Here is a 10,899-nt window from a genome sequence, read left to right as displayed (position 1 = left end):
AAAATTAAAAGTCATAAGATGGTTAGGACCATGTCATTTAGACCACTCAAATTGGTGATTAAATTTGTTAAAATACAAAAAAAAAAAACAAATAGTAAAAACTCTTCTTTTTTTTTTTTTTTTGTTATATTTAATTGTATTTATTAAATAAATATGTATATATATAATGAATTTGGTTCGATTTTAGGGTTCCTTGGATCGAGAACCGAACCTAATCAATTGGTTTTTTAAAAATGTAAATCTGAACCAAACCAATGAGTTAAAACATCGGGTCAAACCAATCCAAAATGCCTTGATTTGATTCAGTTCTCAGTTTGACCCGATCAATATGCACCCGTAGTGGTCAACGAAACCAACCAACCCAAAGTCCCAAACCCAACCGAATCATCCCCGTCACGAAACCGAAGGCAAAGTCTCTCCCTCCAATCACACAAATCATCTCCTCCAAACATTTGGGATGGAAGAAAACCCCCCAAAACGCCTCCATTTTTGGGGAAACAAACCTGAAACAGAGGAAGTTTTCTACAAATCCCAAGGCATCCGTGCCTCCAAATCCTTTTACACCTCTCCTAGAGGCCTCTCCCTCTTCACCAGATCATGGCTTCCCCTCTCCTCCCCTCCACGTGGCATCATCTGTATGATCCACGGCTACGGCAACGACATCAGCTGGACCTTCCAGTCCACCCCAATCTTCCTCGCTCAAATGGGTTTCGCCTCCTTTGCCCTAGACCTTCAAGGTCATGGCCTCTCTGAAGGCCTCAAAGCATTCGTCCCCAATGTTGACCTCGTCGTCGATGATTGCTTCTCCTTCTTCAATTCGATCAAACATAATCCTGAATTTCAAGGATTGCCTTCGTTTCTCTACGGAGAATCGATGGGCGGAGCGATTTGCCTTTTAATCCATTTTAGAGATCCCAATGCTTGGAAAGGTGCAATCTTGGCCGCCCCAATGTGTAAAATCTCTGATAATGTGAAACCCAGATGGCCAATTCCGGAAATTCTCACCTTTTTAGCGAAATTCTTGCCGACTTCACCAATCGTACCTACTGGCGACCTTTTGGAAAAATCAGTTAAGGTCCCAGTGAAGAAGATTATAGCGGGGATGAATCCCCTGAGATATCAGGGGAAACCAAGATTGGGTACTGTTTTGGAGCTCTTGAGAATTACTGATTATCTAAACAGTAGCTTATGTGAGGTGAGTCTTCCATTTATTGTGTTACATGGGAGTGCTGATGTTGTTACGGATCCCGATGTGAGTAGATCTCTGTATGAAGCGGCAAAGAGTGAGGACAAGACTATAAAAATTTACGAGGGGATGATGCATTCACTGTTGTTTGGAGAGACTGAAGAAAATATTGAGATTGTTCGTCACGATATCTTGTCCTGGTTGAATCAGAAGTGTGGAGAAGTTGACTAGATTACCTAAATTATTGAGTACTTTGTATTGTTTTGTTAGTTTTTTCAACTTTAGAATATAACTAAAAATCTAAAATTTCTAGTTGGATATCTGCTGTTGCAGTTCTTTGTCTTCATGTTTCTTTGAAAGAATTACAATGAAAGACTTTGCACATCTATTTTGAGCCAATGCACTTGGGATTCTATGTTAAATTCTGATTTAATTAGCATTTTGAGAGTATTTGTGTGATGGGGCTGACTTCATCCTTCAAGAGTAGACTATAGTTTCAGTTTCTTGATCAAAAAATGGGAACATAAGGATATAAACTTGGGCAGGTGCAACCCCATTAGTGCATCTAGAGAACATAAGATAGGTGTTTAGAACATCACTTATTGGAAATATGGCAAAAATTGAACTCTCAGTGCTCAAGTACAACATAAAACAATGACAACGCTGTCCCCTTTCTTGGCCAAGTACTCAATCTTTCTGCAGTAGTTTTAACTCTAGAGACCTTTGATCTACTGTTACAATGTGAAAAAAGAAGGAATTTGACAGCAATAGATATAAAGGAAATTGGTTCCATGCCATCCTAAGAGCAACAATGGAATAAAGACCCAAATCTGTAGTCAAAGAGATCATTTCTCATCTGGGAATATGAGACGTTCTCGACCTTCCACTAGATTTGCTGATCGTATCAAATCTCCTGTTTTTATCTGTGAAAGTACTTCTCTCCCAGCAGTTGTGTATCTGTACATGAAACATTTGTATGTAAGAGAACGGAATCATATTATCTGAACCCAAATCAAGTAAAAAAAAGATGATCAAAAGTATGCAAGTAATTGGGAACACAAACTTACGAATAGAAACAAACAGAAAAGGTTCTCTAATATCTATCAAAGATTTAAAAACGTACCCAAAAACAGAAAATTGGCCTTCATCAAAAGACAGCCCTCCTAAGCCAGCCTGTCGAATAAAGATTAGGCCATGTTCATTAAATTACTAGAAAGTCCAGGAATTGTAAAACAATTCTAATATATAAAAGTAACATCAAAAGGTCAGTGTAATATTTTACTTACATTTCTCTTATCGTAGAGATAAAAGAAAAACTGAAATGGTGACGAGTACTCCTCGGAGACTTCACTGTGGGCCATGGAAACTGCTCCATAAACAGATAATGGAAGCACAGGCAACTCCCCATCCTTCCATACAAGGAAAGAAAAAAGTGAACTATCAGTTGCTAAAAAACAGTTCTTGAGAGTATCGATAAATCATTGGAAGGAAGACAGCACAAACTAACCTGAACACTTAGTGGTGTTTTGTACAATGGCTCAAATTGTCCAGCTGGCATTATTTCTAATGGGGCACTATAACCATTGTTCTTCCCGAGCCCATCGTCTGAAAGAACGGCTTGGTCGGTACAGTTGAGTTTTACCCCATTATATGCCCCATCAACCACCTGAAAGAGATTGTTCTTTCATTTTCTAGGCGAATATTAAATGAATCTTGTAATCCAATGATAATATGCTCAAATTCAACAACAAAGTGAGATTTAATGAACGAATTTGTGACCTAGGGACCAATGTCGGTGTTTGGAACTCATAAAGGACACCAGATCGTCCAGATGGTTAATTTGATCAATTGAGATAGGATAAATTACACTTTGACCACCTATGGTTTGGCATAATTCTATGTCCACCCCCTAAAGTTTTGACAATTGCACTTACCTCCCCTATGACAAACGTTGATAATCTTTGGATTTCATTTTACTATTTTACCCTCTTATTTTGTCTTTTTTTTTTTTTTCATTGAAAAAAATAAATTAAAAAAAAAAAAAAAGTGCCCCCTCTAAACATTCTCACTCTCACACATGAACCCATTTTTTCACAAAGATATTTTTGTTAATGACAAAGAATTATATTTTAAAGAAGGGTAAAATAGTATTTACAAAAAGTAAAAAATCGCATTTTAACTGTTTAATTGACGGAAAAGGTGCAAGTGAGCCTGTTACATTACTATGGGGGAGGCAAGTGCACTTGTCAAAACATTAGGGGGTCAACATAGAATTATTTCCATAGGGGGTGAAAGTGTAATTTACCCATTGAGATATTGTTCTTTAAGTATTAAGCCCATTTAGAGGTAGAAAATGTAATTTCAGAGAAAAATCTGAATCTTTTTTTATTGATAAGTAAAATTTCATTGAAAAGGAGATTGATCTCCTCAACCAAGGGTACGAATTACTGGAACCTACAACAATAACCAAGACACTAAACCACAGATTTTTGCAAATAAGAGTTGGTTCTTGTTTGGCAGAAACTAGTAAAAAAATTTTAACTTTTTTTTTTTGCTTGGCAAGCAAGGTGGTTGGTTGTCAACGTGAAGGTGGTTCAACGAGATTTGAACCTAAGCAGCATGATATTTTGTTATGTAGTATAATTAAAATTTTAAAATTACAAATGAAAGATCCAAACATACAAATTCACAAGGCTCAAGTGAGGTTCAACTACCTTACCAGTTTTGCAAAATTCCCCGCTGTCAATGGCGCTGAATACCCATCAATAACAACCTGAAACCATGTTAATTAAGTGAAAAAAAAATATGGAAATCAATATCCAAAGAAGATGCAAGGGTAAATGGTCAAAATACATCTTGAGTACCACACTGGCCACCAAGGCATCCATCTGGACTATTAATCAGTTGGTCACCTCTTAGGTAGTTTTGCCCAAAAACTTACGTCAAAGGGTATCAAGAGCTAATGTTAAAATTTTATAGTAGTGGTTCAAGCACCAGTTCGTGAAGGCCAACACTTCCTTGGCTATCAATAACATCATGTATTAAGGTCCTTAGATGTGAAAAAACAGTTTATGACACAGTAGAATAAAACCACAAAAGCTTACAAGTCATAAATTGATCCTTCTAGAATCATGTGAGTGTTAGCAAACCTGAATGGTGGCAAGGCTTTTTGGTTCCTCTCCACCAACTGGAGAAAAGGTTGAACCATCTCCTTTCTCAATGGTGAATTCAACAGTTCCTCTTCCCGTAAGCCTACAAATCACATGAAAATTTTACTATTCCAATAAAAAATGGTCTGGTTTATAATTTTAGGCAACATAAATGGGAATATTTGCCAGATCAATTAATTGTGCATGCTTTATTTTCTACATAGAACAGTGGGTTTCATAATAAATTACTATCACCCCTCATTACGGCTACTAAAAAAAAAGATCAATTTTGAACTTTGTTGAAGAAATAACGCCCTAACTATGCTCAGTGCCATATTTGGGTGGCAAAACTTAAATATGTTCATGAACTACCAGACGGGACATAGATACATCTATGGTACCTATAATTAAATAAGAGAGCTGGTATTGCCACACCAACTTTTACTAATGCCACACCAATTCTTATGTAAATCACTAAAGAATTGCACACAGTTGGTGTGGCATTAGCAAAAGTTGGTGTGAAATAGTAACTCTCTTGAATTATAAATGAAATATTTTCGAAAAAATTTAAAGATTTAAGTAATACCTTGGATATTTCAAGTATTGTTGAGGCAACAAAAATGACAACCCTGGAGCCTGACATTCCAAAAGTTTGCACCTGATTCTTATCAGAAATTAAGTAGCTAATGAATGCATAATATTGTAAATAATTGACGACAGTTTAGCGAAATCAATGCCAATACAATTCCATGCCGTATGGTTTATCTAATTCAATGTAATTTTTTCAGATGGTCTTTACCTGTAACAGTTCCAGCTCCGCAACAGTATCCAGTGTGGATGCAAGACCTACGGATACTTTATCTGGGTCCTTATCCTTTATCGATTCAAGAAGGCTTTGCAATCCACCCTGGAAAACCAAAAGGTAACTGAGATTATTTCTATAGACCTTAGATTCTTTCACTGTAAGTTCACATTAACTGAAGGAAAAAAGTTTTCCATGATGTTTTATGATAATAAGAGACTTATAAACAATTACATAACTGGTAACTGTGAAAGATATAAAGTGAGATTTAAAACCCCAAGAGCATATGTTTTGTGAGCAAGAAAAATTTTCATCTGAGAGCAGCACAAACAACAAAAGAACTTATTTGTCTCCCTGTAAACAGGGTTTGAATAGCATTGCTGCCACTATCCCTCATAGGTACTGAATGAACTTCAAACTGGATTTTATTCGAGTCTATCCTAGATATCTATGGTTTCCTTTCAACATTAGATTTCTTTCTTCAAATCAAGATATGTAAACAAAGTAGGAACTTGATTATTTTGCTTCATTGTAAGGTTGTACCTTCCCATCTAAAAGAGAGACATACAACACCGAACCCTTTTCCCTCATATCTGTTGGTATGCTACCCAAGATGGATTCCTTCCCATCCTTCGCAATCTGAAAGAGAAAAAAACAAAAATTTAAAACCAACAGTTAGTAAATATAAACAATTTAGATAAAGAACAGATATGGGAATTTACACACCTAAGGTAGACCCATATTCCTAAAGAGGAACAAAATAGAAGACCTAGAGACATGGGAGCAAGTAGAATAGGAGTTACATGTTGAATATTCTCTCAAAGTGAGAAATTTTAACTAACAAAAGATTATCTTTATATCATTAAAAAAAAAAAGATTATCTTTTGTGTATATGTGTACCTCGCATAAAAATAACCCACTAAAGATATGTTACAAAACTCACTCAATGATGAGGATCAATACTTAATGGATAAACATTGTACTAACTGATATGTGTTAGAATTCAATTGAGTTTGGTTCTTCAACAAAATCATCCAACTAACCAACCTCGAAGCTCACTTGTTGAGCCAGTTATTTTTCAACCATCAATATCACAAAACACAACGGTGGACCCCACTCTGCTATAATTTTATGAGGTATAAAGATTGAGACAAAGGAGTAGGGTCCACACAACCCCACTTTATTGTTTTTCCTCTTCTCCCCCCTTTAACTTTATTGTCTTACCTCCCCCCCCCCCCCTTTCAATAATACCCCTCTAATTTTACTATCTTTCGTCTTTTCCTCCTTTAACCCAAAGAGGATTGGCACAGGCAAACTCTAGTTGCTATTTATAGGAGAAATCAAACATCAGAAGCAAGAGAAACAAAAAAGAACAATACCTTTATAGCTTTCTTAACATTACCCTCCATTGTACCAAAAGGCTTTCTCTGTGGTATCCTCAGCAGGTACGAGATGTCCTCCAGAGAATCCTAAAAAGAAAAAGTAAGACATCCAACACACCTATTACAGTCATAGCTTTACTTATATTAGCATACAGAGAAATCAATTAACCTGTATAGTTTTCATGTTCGTGTTTGCTGGTATTGCTCTTCTCAAAGCAAGTTCCCCAGTTCTTGGGACTTTGGTGTCCGGCGAATAAAGCACTGCCCTTGCAGGAGAAATTAACCATGGGTTCCAATCGAACAAAGGTAACGGAGAAGAAATCTGAATGAAAATCAGGACAACAGCAAGTGTGTTTTCCAGTCTCTTCATTCCATGGGACAACATTGAGAAGGAAGATGCCAACAGAAAATCAAAAGGGTCTGAAGATTCCTGCATCCAAAGAAGAAATCAACATTGGAAAATCTGTTTCTCAAGCTTTGGTGATGCGGGACCGTGAATGCTACCCTAGGATGATAAATCTGAGATCAGACTGAATTAACATAAGCAATGCAAATAATCATCAAAACTAGAACCATGAATCCGCCTATTTTGCTAGAGATTGTGCATTTTACATGTAATATTGAGATCGAGACAACTTGGTATCAGTGTGATGTTTTTGCACCAAATATGAGCCATATATGCTTGAATCAGAATAGGTCTAATAATTTTAGAAGAAGAAAAAATAAAAATAGCCCATACCACCAACCAAGTTATGACAACAACATTGTAAGAGATCGGTTAAAAGCTAGGCAGCAGCCTAGTCATGAGGTGGTATTCAGTATCATGGCACAAAATACTGTAGGTCACCTATCACTGATGCCTCACAGTTCATGGCATGTTTTCAACCTCTACATGCTTGGAATGGACCAAGTGGACTGTGAAATATATACCACAGTATACTATGTTTCGATATAAAAATACAACCTTTAAGTGTGTTGAGTGTATATTTTCCTCCACTCATACCCCAGTTAAGCCCCATGACCCTCTTATATTAATAGTTCTCCCCCTCTCCAACAGATCAGTCTTTTGGAGTAGTTGGTTGGTTAACAAAGTGTGTACTGATAAATTTGGGGGTCCAACTCAAAACCAATTCGCAATGAGTGGAGAGGCCCGGGAGCTTATAAGGCGAGAGACAAGGCAATGAGTGTGCGATGTGGGACTAAACTCAACATGTACTACGTTTCTGATTCCAGTTAATCACTTTTACAAGTGTAATCACTACAATCTTACAATGAAAAGTTGTTTACTGAAAACTGATCAGTCTTCTTTCACCCATAATATCAAAATATTCAGAGGAGAATGCTGGTCCATCAAAACCTCATCATATTATAGTTTTGGGGCTGTTAAGTCAGTATCATCCTAGTATAATACTTAGAAGTGTAGAAAAAGGAGTCCATTTGCATTGAATTTTCGAGAAGAGCCATTCTAAACTGACTTCCTTCGACACTGCACTCAACACTGAGCTGACGTGGCAATATACAGATAACCATATAATTTTTCCTCGAGATACAAGAAAAAAAAAATCAATTGTTCTCTATACACCAACATCTCAGCACAATGTCAAAAGAAGTCATTTCAGCATTTTCCTTTTGAGAATATTATGGAATATCTAAGTCAAGACGGTCTGATTATCCTCCCAATCAAGACATTGCCTACAAACGTGATTTTAAACCTCGGTCATCACAGAATCTAGTAACGGGAATCGTTTGGAGCACATCGAAATGTGACTACTCTATAAGCATGGATTTGTTCTCTATGTTGTGTTCATGTATATATGATGTCAGCTAACTCATTGTCAATCTTTAGAGAGCTGCTATTGGCACCCCATATTTTAGTTATTACACCCCAGTTAAAGATTAATACACACCATTCAAAGTTCAAACATTACAAAGATTCTTTCTCAACATTACAAAATATATATATACATATATATATATATATATATATATAATATATATATATATATATATAGGGAAATGTTCAGCAACAAACATTTTGGCAAAACATTTTTCAAAACATAGGTTAGAGGTTTTGGAATGGGCTGATTTTTGGTGAGGATGATCTCTATGGTGAGGAGATCGTCATCACCAAAAATCAGCCCATTCCAAATATATATATATATGAACAGCGTTCCTAAGACTCATATTGGGACTCACATTGCGACACACCGTTTTGTCTTATATGGGCAAAAATATTTGGAATGGGCTGATTTTTTGTGAGGATGATCTCTGTGATGAGGGGATCATCCTGGCAAAAAATCATCCCATTCCAAAACTTCTAACCCCATCAAAATTGATTTACAAAAATTGGACGGTCTATAATTTTTCAACAAAAATTGGACGGTCTAGAAGTTTCATAATGAGCTGATTTTTGGCAAGGATGATCTCCTCACCATAGAGATCATCCTCACAAAAAATCAGCCCATTCCAAATATTTTTGCCCATATAAGACAAAACGGTGTGTCGCAATGTGAGTCCCAATATGAGTCTTAGGAACGCTGTTCATATATATATATATATAATATATATATATATATATATATATATATATATAGGGTCAGGTTCAAGGGCCATGTGAGAAAACATGTAAGAAAACTTTCGGCGGTAAATAAAATTTTAAAATATGGGTTAGAAATTTTGGATTGAGCTGATTTTTTGTGAGGATGATCTCTATGATGGGAAGATTATCCAAAAAAAAAAAATCAGCCCAATCTGAAACTTCTAACCCCATTAAAAGTGATTTAGAATGTGGACCGTCGATTTTTTTTCAATTTTTATCACTAATTTGTAAATCACTTTTGATGGATTTAGAAATTTCTGATTGAGCTGATTTTTTGTGAGGATGATCTTCTCATCATAGTGACCATCCTTGCAAAAAATCAGCTCAATCCAAAACCTCTAACCCTTATTTTGAAAAACGAAAGTTTTCTTACATGTTTTCTCACATGGCCCTTGAACCTGACCCATATATATATATATATATATATTATATATATATATATTGATAACCAACATTAAAAGACATTATCACACAAGCTAGAACTATTTCATTAGTTGTTAACAATTATGATTAGGCTCGTATAAAATCTTAAATCCAAAAAATAGAAAATTAGCAAAAAAATAAAACCACAAGAGAGCTCCTATTGGCACCCCAACTTTTAGTTATGTTCATCCATTTACTTATTTTCTTTATTTTTAATTGGGGTGTAATAAGTAAAAGTTGTAATGCCCATAGCAGCTATATCTTCAAGTCGAAAAAAATTTGGGCCGCCAACAAGAACAACTTTCTCCATTATGCAATCTAAACCATTTTGATTCTACAAAAGAGAAAATTATAGAAATTTCTCCAAATGCAGCCAAATTACAACTAGAATTGTAATTTAAATTGGCAAACGAACAAGCATTTGATCTCAAACTAAACTAAGTAAAGATCAAAACCCATAAAGTTTAGCCAAAACTCGAAAGATAGAAATTAATTGAGGAGAATTGAACATACATTTGAAGGGCTCTTAGTAGAAATGCAGCGAATTTGGAGGCGAAAGATTCTTGCTGAGTCTTGTCTCCTCATTCGTTTCAAACGAAATGCAGAGTGAGTTGGAAGGGACGCATGTCTTCGAAAAGTGGGCAGAAGTGTGTGACGAAGAGAATCTCTGTGAGAGACAATGGCGGAAGATAAGGAGAACGCCATGAAAGGTGGAAGCTTGGAGTTGCAGTGGTTTTGGCGGGTGGTCTCACTCTCATCCAAAGCCTATCGGGAACCTTTCGATTTCTTTTTGTACGGTCGAGGAAAATATAACGACTTAAAGACCCCTGGATTCTTGCACAAATTACCGGATAACCCTTATAGTTTATTTTATATACAATTTATACATAGTCTTATTGGAGATCATAGTTACCTATTCGGAGCTTAAAACTAAAGGGAAAATTACCAAAAGGGAGTTAAATATTTTATTATTTATAATAAAAAAACTATTTTTTTTTAAATTATCAAAAATAAATTAAATCATTAAAAGCATTTTAATAACTCGCTAGACCACCGAGAATTTTAAATAGAAATTAAATTGTTGGCGATGTTAAAGTAAGTTATTAAGATGCTGGACCGTCCAACTACTTATTAAGACACTATGAACAACTTAATTCGTTTTTTGTAATTTAAAAAATATATATATTTTTTATAAATGTAAAAATATTTAATCCTCTTTCAATAATTTTTTCAATATATATATATTTAGGGATTAATTCGAGTATGATTCGAAATATACATTCATGAGTTTACATAAAAATTTAAGTCGAAAGAAATATTGATTAACAAAAATATAATACATAAATGATTCCAATATA

General features: G+C 35.4%; 2 protein-coding genes across 2 annotated transcripts; one reads left to right on the top strand and one right to left on the bottom strand.

Moving 5' to 3' along the window:
* The first annotated feature begins 398 nt into the window (after positions 1–398).
* On the top strand, positions 399–1,570 carry LOC147387522 (alpha/beta-Hydrolases superfamily protein). The gene has a single exon (XM_086421360.1). It carries the CDS (start codon positions 458–460, stop codon positions 1,415–1,417), a length of 960 nt encoding a protein of 319 aa, XP_086277486.1. The 5' UTR covers positions 399–457; the 3' UTR covers positions 1,418–1,570.
* Positions 1,571–1,755: 185 nt separating this feature from the next.
* Positions 1,756–10,316, bottom strand: LOC147387521 (Cyclophilin-like peptidyl-prolyl cis-trans isomerase family protein). Its single transcript, XM_086421359.1, has 12 exons — positions 10,055–10,316; positions 6,689–6,949; positions 6,517–6,606; positions 5,681–5,776; positions 5,135–5,242; positions 4,922–4,971; positions 4,336–4,438; positions 3,906–3,959; positions 2,694–2,852; positions 2,473–2,595; positions 2,310–2,359; positions 1,756–2,143 (listed from the first exon to the last, which is right to left on the bottom strand). Exons 1-12 carry the CDS (start codon positions 10,244–10,246, stop codon positions 2,032–2,034), a joined length of 1,398 nt encoding a protein of 465 aa, XP_086277485.1. The 5' UTR covers positions 10,247–10,316; the 3' UTR covers positions 1,756–2,031.
* Positions 10,317–10,899: the final 583 nt, after the last annotated feature.

Source organism: Akebia trifoliata, chromosome 13 (genome assembly GCF_017979445.1).
Source record: "Akebia trifoliata isolate Shusen 1 chromosome 13, ASM1797944v1, whole genome shotgun sequence".
Taxonomy (NCBI): domain Eukaryota; kingdom Viridiplantae; phylum Streptophyta; class Magnoliopsida; order Ranunculales; family Lardizabalaceae; genus Akebia; species Akebia trifoliata.
The sequence above is the reverse complement of the archived record's forward strand: the minus strand, read 5'-3'. Positions and strand labels throughout refer to the sequence as shown.